Source organism: Podarcis raffonei, chromosome 8 (assembly GCF_027172205.1).
Source record: "Podarcis raffonei isolate rPodRaf1 chromosome 8, rPodRaf1.pri, whole genome shotgun sequence".
Classification (NCBI taxonomy): domain Eukaryota; kingdom Metazoa; phylum Chordata; class Lepidosauria; order Squamata; family Lacertidae; genus Podarcis; species Podarcis raffonei.
Genome location: NC_070609.1, coordinates 31,608,727 through 31,624,967, shown reverse-complemented (window position 1 = coordinate 31,624,967; position 16,241 = coordinate 31,608,727). Strand labels below are relative to the sequence as shown.

The 16,241-nt window shown below is 44.6% G+C and overlaps 2 protein-coding genes across 3 annotated transcripts in view; one reads left to right on the top strand and one right to left on the bottom strand.

Annotated features, from left to right (window-relative positions):
• NFYC (nuclear transcription factor Y subunit gamma) overlaps nucleotides 1–11,056 on the bottom strand; it is a 51,928-nt gene extending 40,872 nt beyond the window's left edge. For both annotated transcript variants that reach the window (XM_053398938.1, XM_053398939.1), the window contains exons 1-2: nucleotides 10,949–11,056; nucleotides 9,453–9,518 (exon numbers count right to left, since the gene is read on the bottom strand). In XM_053398938.1, the coding sequence (XP_053254913.1) occupies nucleotides 9,453–9,465 (13 nt within the window). In that variant the 5' untranslated portion in view covers nucleotides 9,466–9,518; nucleotides 10,949–11,056. The remainder of the gene's footprint in view (nucleotides 1–9,452; nucleotides 9,519–10,948) is intronic.
• A 7-nt stretch (nucleotides 11,057–11,063) lies between these two features.
• The window catches only part of RIMS3 (regulating synaptic membrane exocytosis 3), a 71,462-nt gene continuing 66,284 nt past the window's right edge, over nucleotides 11,064–16,241 (top strand). The window contains exon 1 of the mRNA XM_053398933.1: nucleotides 11,064–11,128. Within this exon, the coding sequence (XP_053254908.1) occupies nucleotides 11,102–11,128 (27 nt within the window). The 5' untranslated portion in view covers nucleotides 11,064–11,101. The remainder of the gene's footprint in view (nucleotides 11,129–16,241) is intronic.

Sequence of the window (16,241 nt, the reverse complement as noted above, 5' to 3'; positions counted from 1 at the left end):
TTACCTGAATTGTAATAAAACACAGTATTTCACTGAACAAATGTACGTGGAAAGTGGCTAACCTTACAGGCAAACCTTACTTCTGTTTTGTGGACCTGGAACTGCGACCAAGTACTAAATTAACTGTGTACAACAGTTTTCAATGAAGGGGCAAAAGCAGAAGAGTGCTATGGTGCTTGCATTGCACAAATCCCTTCTTCCCCAAAGTTCAAGCTCTTGGATCAGGAGAACCTACAACATATGTTAGGCAAGCCTTGCAATTGGATTTTGGGAAGAGTAAATGATTCCTTATAATACAATATAGCAATACAATAAAGCCATCCCAACTCACAGGCAAATGTGCACAACTTGTTGCGCAAGCAAGCCAATTTTTCTGCACATATATGAAAGGCTGAATTCTTTTGCTTCTAATATCTCTTTAATAAAAGGCGTGGTGGGAGAAGCAGCAGCCATGAATGGATTGGCAAAAGAGAATCTTTGCTGTTCCATTCTCTTCTGCCAATCTAGATATGTCACTCTAGATATGAACTAGAGGCATTTACACAATCTGATATACAAAATGCCAAGCAGCCCCAGCACCCAAACACAAATGTGAATGGGTTTAAAAAACAACAACATTAAAAAATAAAATAAACTTCTATATATTTTGGAAACGGTTTGGCCTATCTGTCTGTTCTCTGAGTTTGGCACTTCTTGAGATATTGTTGCCAAAGTTGGCACAAGGGTTTCCAAGGTGACGGTGGCAGACTTAGGTGATGCCAGGCACCATTTTGAATTAAGATGGCAGACCAAAACATCATTTTGGCATGGCTTTGCCTATTTTTTGGCATAGGTTTGGCCATCTCTTGAGATTACATCACCAAACCTGGCACAAGGGTTCCTTCAGTGATATTTGTCAAAAGTTGGGTGCCGGGTGCCATTCTGAATGAATGGACTGAAACCTGACTGGTGTGGCTTCTTCCTTTTTGTGCGTGTATCAGGTACAAACTATGCTGATTTGGACACCTCTGAAGATACTGTCGTCCCATTTGGCAGGTCTTCAACAAATTTAACTTGACAGTCCCACTCTGCACCAATTTGGACAGGTTAGAATCAGCAAAAGTTCCAGAAGTGGAGGTGGAAATATTTGCCTATGTTTGGACATCAAGTGCCATTTTGATTCAAGACCGTGGACAAAATTAACCATAATTAACCATTGGCTTCCCCCTCCCCAATTGATTCAGGCCTGGTTCCTTAAAACTCACACATAACACTATCCATTTACAATCACATTTTAACAAATTTCTTCAAATTTCTGGGCAGCGCCAGGCTCTTCCCACTACTATAAAATAACTTGCATATAAATATGTTAGCCCTAATCTCAAAACTAAAAGTAATACCTCTACCAAATACATTGAGTTAAATGAGTCTTTTCTATGTAACTGAAGATCCAATTTGGTCATTTCTGAAGTATGAGTAAGGGACGCAGGTGGCGCTGTGGGTTAAACCACAGAGCCTAGGACTTGCCAATCAGAAGGTTGGCGGTTCGAAACCCCGTGACGGGGTGAGCTCCTGTTGCTTGGTCCCTGCTCCTGCCCACCTAGCAGTTCGAAAGCACGTCAAAGTGCAAGTAGATCAATAGGTATCGCTCTGGCGGGAAGGTAAACGGCGTTTCCGTGCGCTGCTCTGGTTCGCCAGAAGCGGCTTAGTCATGCTGGCCACATGACCCGGAAGCTGTACGCCGGCTCCATCGGCCTATATAGCGAGATGAGCTGCACAACCCCAGAGTCGGTCACGACTGGACCTAATGGTCAGGGATCCCTTTACCTTTACTAAAGTATGAGTATTTACATTCTACCTGCCAAACACAGGCAGCAAACAGATGAAACATTGCAAATACTACTCTATTCAATTGCAAATTAACAGAGTTTAGGCTGCAGCCATGTATACCGGGGTAGGAAACTTTTATGGTCCAGTGGGTACCACAGCTAGGGCTAACTTTGACAGGTGCAAAGTTGACAGGAGCAAGTCCCCTAGCAGAGGCAAATGTTTAGGAAACAAGCATCAATAGGAAACTTGATTTAAATCAACTCTTTTTCTTACTGATTGTTTTGTAGTAATAATAATTTATTTTGCTTTTCCTTCCAAAGGAGGCCAGGGCAGCAAACAAGTGATAAAACAATAAAAACTAAAGGAAAAACAATTCCAATATAGATGCAGTTGGGTCAGTTCTCAACTTAAAAGGCTTATTGAAAGATGAAGGTATTCAGTAGGTGTCAAGGCAACTGAAATGGCACTAGTCTAATATTCAAGGGGGGGGGGGCGGCAATCCAAAGGGTAGGTGCCACACCACTAAAAGCTGGATTCCTGCATTGTGCAGAACGGACCTCCTCATAAAATGGTATCTGCAGGAGAACCTCACCTGCAGAGCACAGTGATCAACCAGGTATATATAGCAGGTGAGGTGGCCTTTAAGGCATCCTGGTCCCAAGCTGTTTTAAGGCTTTATGCAGCATAACTAGCACCCTGACCTTAGTACAGTAAATCATCAATTTAAATCATTTTGGTTTAAATCAATCTACCTGCTACTATATTCTTATCAGTGCAGCTACTGACTTACACAAATCTTCACAGCTAGAAGGAACATGTATAGAAGCATAATTTTTAAATGATCTTGTGCAATTCCTCAGAACCAATTTGCAGCTCGGAAGTCAGCCAGATCAAAACTAAAACTCAATGGAAGCCTAAAAAAGTACATTCTCCTGTTCATAATAAGGGTACTAAACACTCTGGCAATGCGATTTTGTCTTTGCTGTTTGCTTATATGAACATTACTCATTTTTCTTAAGAAGCTAGTTTCCAAGTTGTTTTTTTAAAGTGGATGTTTTCAACTTGAAATATAAAATGTTAGAAAAGAATAGGGGCTCCTCACCATTCAGACAGGAAGAACATTTCCCATCCCTGACAAGGGTGTTGAGAAAAAGAAGTTTACTGGAAGCAGAGAGTTTCAGCCTAAAAAAGAAAAGAGGGTGTAGAACTGTGGCACATAAGGTTTCGTACAGGCGTAGGCAAACTCCAGCCCTCCAGATGTTTGGGGACTACAATTCCCATCATCCCTGACCACTGGTCCTGTTAGCTAGGGATGATGGGAATTGTAGTCCCAAACATCTGGAGGAACAGAGTTTGCCTACGCCTGGTTTAGCAGGAAGCTATACATGGAAGGAAGTTTATGAAGAGTGGGGAGGTACCTTATCACACCTGTTACTCCTAATAATTGGCATAACCCTCCACCAGAACGGACTGATTTAAATCAGAAAAAAAGCCGATTTAGATCTCAGATTTAAACCAAGTTTGCCAATGATTCTTCATATATTTCCTAATCAAAGTTGCCCATCTGATCACTAAATTATGTTGATTTACAACAAAATATTGTTTTCCTCTTAGGGCAGGTATATAAATTGTGTAGACTGGAAACCTTCTTGGAAAGAGGAGTGTCATTATTAATACAGTTCCCTCAAGAGCACAGGGAGACACAAGAGATCAGTATTTTATATTCCACACTGCATAATATTTTATGTTCTATAGCAGAAGGGTGGGAGGAAATGTAACAATGATATAGCCATATTACCTTCCAACATCCAAGGGTTAGGAGGGAGGGAATGTATGGCTAAGCTGTCCAAGCAGGCAATGCCTTACTATTATTAGTGAACTTGTGTGGTTGGTGAAGATACACAGAATAGACCCTTGGCCAACATTGGTTCTTTGAGTGGAATGCAAACACGTAGATTTGTTTATTTGTAGCTTTTCATTTACTTGATCAAAATAATTTGTATGTCGCCTTTCATTTCAACGAAATACCTGCTTTAGTGGGAAAAGTCCGCTGCTTTAGTGGAAAAAGTCCACATATGGAAATAACTCGCACAAAGTGGCTGCTTGCACAGATAAAAACCATACTGGCTACTGTGCATTATCACACTGTTTACAGATAAAAAGGTTATTTAAGGCTCATAACACTCTGTGAAACACTGTGATGTTAAGTTGATAATAGGAGCAGGGAAGGAAGAATCAACTTTTTAAACTTCTGTTCATGGGTCCAAAGTACAGATTAAAATCATTGGCAATAACCACTGAAATTGCTCCGGCGATAGGAACCTAAAAAGCTACCTTACACAGGGTCAGACCACTGGCCCTTTCAGCTTAGCATTACCCTGACTGGCAGCAGCTCTCCAGAGTTACAGACAGAGGACATTCCCAACCATAGCTGTCAAGCATCCCTTATTTGGCGGGACAGTCCCTTATCCCAGCGCCATGTCCCGCTGCTGTCCCTTATTGATGATATCCCTTAAATAAGCTACTGAAGGTAATGGGGCCCTTTCTATGTCCAGCTGTGCTTTGTCAACAACAATTTGTTGTTGTTTTTTTGTGTTGAATATATGCTATATGGTAATTTATGGACCTAATAGGTATCTAAAGCCATTTGCATGCAACAAAATATGTATTCTATCAAAGTAATTGTTGATCCCTTATTTTGGCTGCTGATCCCTTATTTTCAAATCTGTAAGTTGACAGCTATGTTCCCAACTCTTCTTGGAGATGCCAGGGATTGAGCCCAGGACATTCTGTATATGCATGGTAGATGCTCTCCCACTGAGCTATGGCTCTTCCCCATGTTCAAAGGTAGCATACCTTTAAGAATAGGCGGCTGCTATGAAGTATTATTTACTTCTACTGCTTTCACAGCTCACATCTAATTAAATTGTGTAGCTTGGTCAAGAGAAACAAGAGGCAAAGCGGGAGTTTTAGACTGCAGTGGAGAAGCAAACTTGTCCCTAATTTCTGGAGAAGAAAAACGGACCAAATCAGGAGAAGAAAGGGGGGTGCGGAAGGTCAGAGTGTAAGAAACAGTAAAGAAAAAGGCCAAAAGGGAACAAAAAACTCAGAGGAAATAAGGCACGTTTTGGAGGAGAGCAAGGCACACATACATACTCTCAAAGTGGAACCTCTACAGGGACTGACAGAAAAAGCAGAGTAAGCAATAGAAAATATGGGTTTAGTAGAAAAAGCAAACCCTAGTTACGAAAGAGGGATAGCTTCAGGCCAAGTCTGCCCACCGGTGTTAGAAACTGAGATATGAAAGCTAGGAGCTAAATGGCACCTTAAACCTAGATTATGGGTGCAACAACGGAATGTCTAGATACGCTTTTAAAAAAGAAAGAACACCAAGCTGAAAATGAATGAACTGCAGCTAAAATATTATGTTCATTTTGCACATGGTCTAGTCCTTCCCCTGCCCACCTCCTTAATAATCTTAAGAGGGTCTCTTCGCCAGTCTTCAGAGAGTAGCTGGAATTGGGGAGGCAGAAAAAGGTCCTCCTTTCCTCCCACTGAAATTTTAGGTGCAGTACTGCACCCAGAGCTCAGAAATTGCTTGCGCTAATGAAATTCCCTGTTGCCAAATGCACCTAGAACAATGGGAGTTTTGAACACTGTTGCCCAAAAGATCCTCTTTGGAGGAGAATGGACCTCCAGGGCCATTAGAAAGCATCACTGTGTTTGATTCTGGTTTTGATCCTTGCCTCATAGTGTGAAACACATCCAGCACAAAGTATTAACCCAATAACTGTATGAAATCCCTTTCAAAGCAGGGCATCCAGATATGTAGCTGATACTGCCACAAGAAAAGAAGACAGAGAGCCACTATTATGACATCTTGAGGCAAGACAATCATATGACCAAGAAAATCAGAAGTTCCTGCAGGAGAAATAATTTGAGGCAAGCTGAGGCTGAAAATAAATCAATATAGTGGAGTAATAAAGATCTCCAAAGACAATCTGGAAATCTCAGAGGCTGAAAAAGGAGTCCTACAACAGAAAATCCAAGATCAAGAATGGGAGGCCTCTGAGGCCTATACTTCAAAAACTGATGCCGAGATGTTCAACAAGATCAGGAGAATAAACCAAGTAGAGACAGTGAAGAAGATTACTTTGGACAACCTGGGGCAAAAACTTAGGGCTAAGACACTACTACATGATGATTTGGAAATAGAAAACAAAAAACCCATAATCCATACCTCCTAGGCAGAAACTGTTATCAACAAAGAATAAGAGTCAAACAGGGCCATGATCCCGATTTTAAAAACATGGGATGGAATCCAACTATACAGCTTCGCTAGCACAATAACTTTTAATTGCATAATGGAACTTTCCTGCCTGCTTGCTCTCCTCTAAACCTGTTCCAGGAGTTCCTTCAACCCTACAGAGCAGATTTACAGGCATGCGGAGGTACACAGGGAAAGGAAAGTTCTATTGCATCACTGGAAGTCCTTGTGCTTGTCAAACTGTTTAGACAGATAATGTTCATGGTTGTGACGGATGTTGAAAACGAGCTTTTATAAGATGAAACATTGCATGTTCTCTTCCTGCTCCAGAATCAGTAGTTTGTTTGCATTGCCTAACAGTACAAAAAACTCTTAAGACAGCTATGATGGTGTCAGATTACATTAGAGCCAGAGTGAGGAAGCTGGTGCCCCCCAGATGTTGTTGGACTCCAACTCCCATCAGCCACTGTCAACATGGACAATGTCAGGGATAACAGGAACTGCAAACCAGCATAGGAAGCTGCCCTATACAGAGTCAGATATTGTTCCATCTAGGTCCATATTATCTAAACACTGGCTGCCAGTTTGTTTCTGGGCCCAATTGAAGGTGCTCATGCTACTGTTTAAAATTGTAAACAACTGATGCCCCAAATATCAGAGGTGTTTCCCTAGAGACCCTCTCATGTGTTAAGAGCAGCCAAGGTAACTCTGCCACCCTCAGAAGTTTCAGGTGGTGGCAGCCTGAGAAACAGCATTTTCTGTGGCAGCACCTAAGATGTGGAACACCATCCCCATAGAGTTGCATCTCCCAACCCACTACACAGCTTTCGATGAATGCTAAAGATGCACATCTTTACCCTGGCTATTGACAATATGTGTTTCCTGTGATTTGTTTTAAACACTGAATTTCAAGCTGCTGTAAACTATCCCAGAACCTGCTGGTGAAGGGCGAGTAATCCATTTCATTCATTCATTCATTCATTCATTCATTCATTCACTGGCAGCAGCTCTCTGGGTTTCAAATGAGGAACAGTCCCAGCCCTGTCTGAAGATTCTGGGGACTGAATCAGGGACCATTTGTACGCAAGGCTCTACCAGTGAGTTATCTGGAAGGCCACAGGTTCTCCACCTCTGTATCAGAGTAGTAGGTGAATTGAATGGGATGAACTGCAAAAATCATATGCATGCTTATTAGTAAGTCAGTTCCACTGATTTCAGGGGGATTCACGCCATAGCGCACAGAAGTGCACTACACAGTATAACACAACCTTCAGCTCAGAGGTTCATAGCATACACAGGTCCCCTTCCCATTGCCTCTAATGCAACTGAACTGCCTCAGTTTACACCAGGGTGTCGGTAACCTAAGGCCCATGGGCCACAAGCGGCCCATGGGGGTTGTTTAACCAGCCCATGGACCCCCACCGCCCGCTCAGTCGGCTCCTGTGCGCCGTGCTAAACTGGCGTGGAGTAGAGCGGGGACCACCTTCCGCAGTGCTGGCTGGCTCCCATTGGCTGCAGGAAGCTCCTGCAGCCAATGGGAAGCTGGGCACGCTTCCTCCGCACTGGAAATAGCATTTGCGCATGCATGCGTGCGCACTCCAGCCCACCGCGGCGTCTGCGGGACCATGAACCGGCCCAAGCCACAAAAACTTTGCCAACCCCTGATTTACACCCACCTGCATTCCTAGCACATGCTCATTTTAACTAGACAATACTACCTGCTGAGAATAGATCAGTGTTGTTACAGAAGGACAAGGACACAGAAATCACAAGCAAAGTCACTATGAGTCAAATATAGCCCTGGGCTGCCTAGTTAAGGCCAGGACATTAAAGGAAGATAATAGCAGTCAAGCTGGAAACTTGCTTGACAGAACACTTCAAGGTGTAGTAATGTTTCCCTTAACATAAAATCTGGAGTTTCAAGTTTAGTGTTTTCTCCCACATAGTGCATGTACTGTTTTTAGAAAACAGCCACTGAGTTCTACATGTTTATAGCTGAAGTGTTGTAATTTATCACTATTTATCCTACTTATTTACTTTAATTGTACAAAATACTTTAAAGACTTTATATGAACGGTATTATTAAATGCTTTTCCAAAAACATCTTCATAAAGAACTTAATATTAAAGGGCCATATATATATATGTTTTAAGGGAAGGCAAATAATTATACATAGTACAGTAGCATCTCAGTTTACGTTACCCTTGGGTAACGTAAACTTCGGGTTGCGAAAGCAGCAAACCCAGGAGTGTTTCGCCACGCACGCATGCGCAGAAACACTCTACCATGCCGCATGCATGCACAGAAGCAGTCCCTCCGGTTGCGGAAACCTCAGGATCCGACCAGAGCTCCAGATCGGATCCCATCCACAACCAGCAGTACCACTGTATTTCAATTCCCAGTGTCATGTTACTTGCCGCAAGAGCAGCTATAACATGGCAAATGCTTCACCTATTTGCTAATATCTCTAAGTACAGTCATACCTCGGGTTACAGACGCTTCAGGTTGCGTTTTTCCGAGTTACGGATGCGCCGAAACCCGGAAATACCAGAACGGGTTACTTCCGGGTTTCGGCAATCGCGCTTTGCACAGAAGCGCCGATTCGCAACCATGCGCGTGCGCAGACATGGTGCTGCGGGTTGCAAACGTGCCTCCCACATGGATCACGTTCGCAACCCGAGCGTCCACTGTAGTAGTAACCTCCAAAACGACATTTACTCAAAAACGACATTTAAAAGTAGCTGACTATATTCATATTCACACAGGATTAAAAGCTTAAAGGCTAAAATGTGGAATGTTGCAAGGCAGTCTTGCAAGGCAGTTGCAACTGCCCCTCCATCTCTCTCTTCCAATGCATTACAGCAGAGCTTTCCAAACTGTGTCGTGACACTGTCGGCTGCAAGCTCCTCCTGGGGTTAGTTTAACCTCTGGTTTGCTAGGAAAACTCTGTCGTAAAATATGTTCCTATTAAGATACCTTTACTTGCTCCCATGCAAATATGCTCCCATTTCTATGCCTTTCTATAAGACAGCATATTCAAAGCCACTTACAACAAGAGGATTAAATCAAGTTATGAGGAAGCAATGAAAATTGTTTGGGTGAAGCTTGGGAAGTATACAGGGGTACCTTGGAGATATTACAGGTTTAGTTCCAGACCACCACAGTAAAGCAAATATTGCAATAGAGTGATTCACACTCTTTTTGGTTCAGTTACCTAGTGCATATAAAAGTAATATTTACACTATACTGTAGTCTATTAAGCTACCCCCCCCAGCTGCAGGGGCAGGAGGGGAAAAACCTTGCCCCAGCCCCAGCCAGCTTCACTTCAGTTGCCCAAAGAGGGTTGGCATAATAATAATAATTTATTATTACGCACCATAGGGCTTCATTCCCCTGGAAGCAGCAAAGCTGCCTGCAACTGCATCCTCGTAAGAAACAGTATCTGTGAAGTCCAATAAAGTGAAGTGCGATAAAATGAGATATGCCTGCACAATAAATGTTTTATCAAAGTTAAACAAGCAATACACAAATGAAAAAATGAAGTGTCACAAAATCTATCAGAGCAGCAAAGGGAGGGAAATCACAAAAGCAGTTGAACATAACTTCCTTGGGTCTTAAAATATAATAAAAGCTTCTATGCAGAGTTTGCTTATTTTCTTCCTTTCCTCCTCAATCCCTTTTCCATGTGCATCATTAATGTTTTATAGATTATAAACCTGTATTGCTTCTTACTGGCCTGTAAGCCTATCTAGGAATCTTTTCAGCTGAATAGCAAGGTACAAAGATGCTTTAAATAAAATCAGGTCAAAAACAAAGTCAAGGCTTGGATGAATGGAAAAGGATGAATGTAATGTCTGAGGCAGCTTCGTTCTTTATTTAAATATCACAATAGCCCTCCAATGAGCTCAGGGCAATATACATGGCCCTTTACTACCCCTCTCCCCATCCTCACAACAACCTGGTTCATTTATTCTTTATTACATTTATATCTCATCCTTCCTCCACCTAGCTCACATTAGCATACATCGATCTCCCCCACTCTATTTTATCCCCGCAACAGCACTGTGAGGCAGGTGAGACTGAGAGACAGTGTGTGGCCCAAAGTTACCTAGTGAGCTTCATGGGTGCATAGGAATTTGGGTTCTAGTCTAATAATCTACCCACTATACCACACTGGATCTAAGAGGTAGGTAAGGCTGAGAGGAGAACACATAGCTCAAGGTCACACACTGAGCTTCATGGCTGACAGATGTGAGCTACTCTAACTACTGTGCCCACTGCCTCTTTCTCAGGATTCTAGGTCCTGCATCCCTATAACATGCTTACTCTGAGGCCCCACTTGGCTCCTTCTGTCCAACCACCTTAAGCGTGCACAGGATATTGATGCCTCAAGGTCTACTGAGACTCCAAAGCCTGAACTCCCCTGATCACCTTGCCCTCAGCCCCACTCCGACAACTTCTCCCGCTCTCTCCCACCCTCTATCCTGGTTACTTCCATAAACTTCCATGCATTCCCTTTCAGACGCACGCGCTCGCACTCAGCCCCGCCCCAATACCGTTGGGCGCTTAAGGGCATCAGAAAGGGGCGGGGGCGGGGAAAACACGCGATTTCCGTTGCATCCTGCTCTCTCCACGGTCCGCCGCCGGCACTCACCCAATCGCCGAGCTGGAGTTCCGGACGCCCGCCTTACCCCACTGCCGGCCAATCAGAGACAACACCGGAGGGCCCATCCAACCAATCAGAAGCGGGAAGGGAGGGAATGGCGGCGCCGAGAGAGGGGGAGGGGAAAAACAGAGTCCAACTGCTGCTACTCCTCTCTACGAGATCTACCCCCCCAACCAACAAACAAAAAAGATCCATCCCAGACTCACCAAGCTAATCAAGAGTCCGTGGCTTCCGCTGCGCTCCGGTGGCGGGTGCGAGTGCTATTGCGTCAACCGCAGCCCGCGCGCTCCCGGACGCAACGAGGAAGGGGGGGCGGGGATGTGACGGACGGCGCGAGCGCAAAGTGGCGGTGAAACAAGATGGCGGCGGGGCTGGGACTGAGGAGGGTGAGCCCCGCCCCTTCTCTACGTTTGTTACTTCTTCCACTTACTGCGCAGGCGCAAATCTCTTTTCCCCCCCTCTCCACGTTCCTCGTAGTCGTTCGGTATCGCGAGATTGTTTTTGCCGTACGCGAGCGACGCGCGTTCTTTCCGCGTGGGAGCCTGGGAGTTGTAGTTTTTGTTCTACCTCCCCGGAAGGCAATAATTGTACGTAACAAAGAAATAGAACCACGTTTCCCAAGGAGGAACAGGAGAAGTGAGCCAAGGAGGATTGTGGCACCGCGATATGATCCTGTGTACACTTAGTTAGGCGTAGATCCCATTTCTTAGTTCAGTGGGGTTAACTCCCGAATTGGTTTCCGCTACCTGTAGGGTATGGTAGTAGGAGGTGTCTCCCTCCGTCCTCGTTGTACATCCACGAAATTTTGTCTTCATCATTTTATCTGGGAATGGTGGTTATACGTACTGTCCTCATCGGCAAAAGACCTAGGGCAGACCTCCTGCTTCATTCCCTATCACAAGAACATAAGGAGAGCCTGCTGGATCAGCCTAATGGTCCATCTGGTTCAGCATCCTGTTCTCACAGTGGCCAACCAGATGCCCATTATGAGAAGCCTGCAAACACGACTCCAGCACAGCAGCCCCCTCCCCTTCCATCAGTTTGTAATTCCAAGCAGACATGCTTATAAGAACAGGGGCGGGCTTTGGTAATCTTCTGTAATATAGCGCCCTGTGCAAGGCCAAAATTTGGCACGGATTATAGGACAACAGGAGTGCAGGAAACAAGCATAGTCTTTGGGCTTATCCACACTTACTTTCCCCCCCTCTTCCCAGGCATGGTCCAAACTTTAAAGCTCTAGGTCTGAGCTCCTTTTTTTTGCCCCCCCCCCCGAAACCTGTTCTTTAGTGCCCAATCTGAGCAAAGGACAATCTGCTTAAAACTCGAACTGACGTTTGTCTGACTGAGAACTGAAGAGCGAGTCTTCATGGGGCTGCTGAATTTGCTCCCTGGTGCCCTTTTAGAACAGACCAGCACCTTATTTCAAACCATCTGAGAAGTCCAGATGGCTTCAGGAGATTTCTGTCCATCCACTTTCCTTTTTATGTCTTACATTCTCTACCATTCATCAAGTAATGCTCCATTTCCTACCCAACAGCCTCTGTATCAGTAAATGAAAGCCATTGCTTCAACAGAATGGCCAGCTTGCAGTACAAAAAACACCACGCTTTTTGCAGAACAAGGTCTGTGTGTGCCAGGCAGGCCTGAAAAGTTGCAGCTTGCAAAAGTGAAGTTTTCTGCCCACCCCCACTCAGCACATTCCAAAATAGAGTGGTACCTTGGGTTACATACGCTTCAGGTTACATACGCTTCAGGTTATAGATTCCACTAACCCAGAAATATTACCTCGTGTTAAGAACTTTGCTTCAGGATGAGAACAGAAATCGTGCTCCGTTGGCGTGGCAGCAGCAGGAGGCCCCATTAGCTAAAGTGGTGCTTCAGGTTAAGAACAGTTTCAGGTTAAGAACAGACCTCCAGAATGAATTAAGTTCTTAACCTGAGGTACCACTGTACATTCTCCTCTGTCAGTTTCATGATAGAGCAATGTCTGCAAGTCTGCAGCATTTTTTGTTTTTGGACTTTTGCCTGGCACCTCATATGGTGCCTTTGCTGAAACACAGAAAAAGAGAGTTGTTTCTTCAGAAGTTAATTGTTAATTTCACAGCATAGAACATCACAAGTCTGCATACTCCAAGTTGTAGATTTATGGGTATGGGGGAACAAAGTACAAGATGTTTCCCCTGCAAAATAGGCACTTAGAAAAACAATAATCTGCTGTTCCACATTGCATAATTTGCCTTGAACAGAGTAATCAGAGGTTTCACGGTCAGTTTGATGGTCATGAACCCCCTATGTGTATCAGCAAAGTAAGGAAACAATATATTTTTGTGTTTCTTTTTTGCCTCCAGATGGAGGCAGAGAGCAACCACTGATCCTCATCCTTCAGACTGCTTTAGTTACCTTGCAGAATGAGATTATGATGATGTGTTGCAAAACTGAGCCCACTCAAAAATGCTAGCTCCAGGGCCACCACAGCTGAAACCACAATTTTCCCAACACACTGGAATAATTAATATGTAATCAAGCAATCAATGGCTTGTTGGGGGCAGCTTTCAACAGCCTTCCCCAAGCCAGTGCCCTCCAGCTCCCATCAGTTAAGGGTGCTGAGAGGATGTTAGGAGCCCTCTATCCCGCCCCCCCCAGACCTACAAGTCTCAGGGTGCTTTAATTTTCAGTCCCTTTTCCCAAGGAACTCTTGGAATTGTAGCTCTTTGAAGGGAATAGGGGTCTCCAACACCCTTAACAAACTACAGCTCCCATAATTCTTTGAGGGAACCCATGATTGTTTATTGTGGTATCATGGTGCTTTAAATGTGTGGTGTGAATGTGGCCTGAGGAAAAGCACAACGCATAGGGCTCATCTACACTTCTGCTTGTCCCATGTTGTTTAGGCAGGGGTCCAAGCAGTTTGGGCATTGCCCTGCTGCTTTACCCTGGAAAACCCATTCTTTGGTGCTAAATAGGATCAAATGGCAATCCAGGGAAAATCCATTTGCTGTTTGTTCCAATTCAGTGGTAAACCATGGGTTTTCCTTGGGGAAAGCGACAGGGCAAACAGAAGAGTGGATGGGACCATACTTAGCATGGAAAACTTCAGGCTTGCCAGATCTACTTTTTCTTTTTTACTAGAATCTGTCATGGACTGTTTGGATGCAGAGGGAGACAACTGAGGGAAGTAGGCTCAAAGGTCAGGGTGTGGTGGTCGGACAACGGTGAGTGGTGAGAGCGAGAAGACTGGGAGGAAAAGGTTTCAGAAGCTGAAGAGGTCACAGGACTTAGTGAGCTGGAAGAGTCTGTGGCAGAGAGAAGTCCAGAATCGGAGGCAGAAGCTGAAGCAGGAGCGTGAGATGAGGGAGGCCATGAGGTAGAGATGAGTCAGACTGGTGAAGAGTCATGGTATCTCCCTCTCCTGCTGCAACAAGCTTCCCTCCCCCTTGTCTCCCAGAACCAGAAGAGGCAGGAAAAAGGCAGAGGAGGCAGGGACTTTCAGTCTCCACTTTCACGGAGGAACTCATGGTTTTTAATGCTAAAAATGAATTTCAAAAGGGTTGTGATAATCTTATAGCCATATGATGTTCTTTTAAAACTTCAATAATGAGTTATTAAAATGTGACACCAGAGGGCGCTGCATAATTTCCCCTTTCAAATAAGTGGGTAGACCGTGTAGAAAAGGAAGCGGGGGAAAGAGAATGCCTTAATGTTTAGAATATCAAAAACATCGTTCTAAGAATGTTTAAAGAGTGAGTATAGATCCAGCCAGGAAATGTGCTGCTCTGCTCATTAGGCCTGACAATCAAGTCTGTGGAGATTGTGTTTTTGCTAATAAAGAATCAACTCCATCTTTGAACTGTGTGATTACTGACCAGCATGCTCCTGTGACAGAACCACAAGATCTACCAACCAAAGCAAGAAGTAAAAGAATTAGGTGGTCTGTGAGCACATTCTGAGACTCAGAATTTATTTTCAGTACCAGAAGTTTGTTGAAACCCAGACTCCTAGTTAGTCCATGCTTCAACAGTCTAATTTGGTATGCAGGGAAAATGATATTTTTGATGCCACTGCAAAATGTCCAGAGATCTGCCAGTAGATCCTAGTCTATTTTTGGTCCCAACCTGCAGGCTATGAAAAGTTTTCGACCCTGCTTAGCGGCCTGGGCAGAACTCAATCTGGAAAGGCAGGGATACTGGACTGTGGCCAAATGCAAAGTAGCTGGCACACCCAAAGCAGGGTTGAACTTCTTGTTTATCAGCCATGTCTTTAGCAGCCATGCGTTCTTTTCCCCACACATGTGGTGTAACATGTGACCATGGTTTTGGGGAAATGGCCTGGCAGGGTTTCCTGCTAGAAAGCAACTAAAATGGAATTTATTAGATGCACAGACACCTCCACAGTGGCGGAGCTACCTGCTCCGGCACCAGGAGCATGTACATCTGGGGGTGTGGCTGGCGTACATCCCAGGGGGCATGGCACACATCGGGGGGGGAGTGGCAAGTGGTCACGTCCTGGGGCCAGGGGTGCGCTGCAAGCGCCGAGCATCCTGGGGGGCGCGGGCAGCTGTGATAGCACCACCTGGGATGGCACCCGGGCGGACCACCCCAATTCGTCCACCAGTGCACCTCCAGAATGTCACAAGTTGACTCTGCACTATGCAGGAGATCTGTGCATGTCTGAGACCAAACAGGTGCTTCAGGTTTCACTTTGGAGCTTGAAATGGCTGCCCTAGAAGCCATTGGCTTCATTGGAAATTAATTTGGAAGCTTTGGTAGAACCTGGGAGGGTAAAGATCTAGGTTAAATCCCCCCCCCAAAAAAAATGCAGAGGGAACCTTATTTCTACTATCTCAGTTGCTCTCGGTATGAAGCTGAGAAAAGTCTCCTACTGTAAAATAAGATTATGCAGCATGCTAACATTTCTCCATCCCTTTCATTTCGTATGTTTGTCCTTGTGCGTCAAAGGGGACCCATAAATTAATACATGTATGCCATCTGTCCAGAGGCAGCATCCAGACCTACCTTTTAGCCACCTACATCACCAGCTCTTCAAACACTCCAGATCAGTTCACAGATCATTGATGGGCTTTGGAGTCAAGCCTATCAAGGAAGCCCTCCTTGAATCCTCTTAAGACATGTCTCAGAAGGCTAATCCTATTAAAGCCATGCCGTTTCTTTTGCAGAGAACCAACTGACAGTGATCACTGCCAGGAAGTGGCAAAGATCCAGCTTCTCTCAAGCTTTAAAAGAATGATTTGAATCAAGAGATTGAAAAAGATCTAAGATTCTCTGGAACTTTAGGCCTAGAGAACAGTCTAGGTTTTTTCTTTTTTCTTTATTTTGATTTATGTTAGAAGAGCTGGCCCATGACATTTTGCAGCCTGAGGCGAAGGACCTACCACTGTTGCTTCTTCTGCGCACTGATCCCATATACAAGAGCTGAGCAGAGTCTGTAAGACTCTGAAGTTTAAAACAGTTGTGGAGTACTTGTGTTCCTCCAGATGTTCCT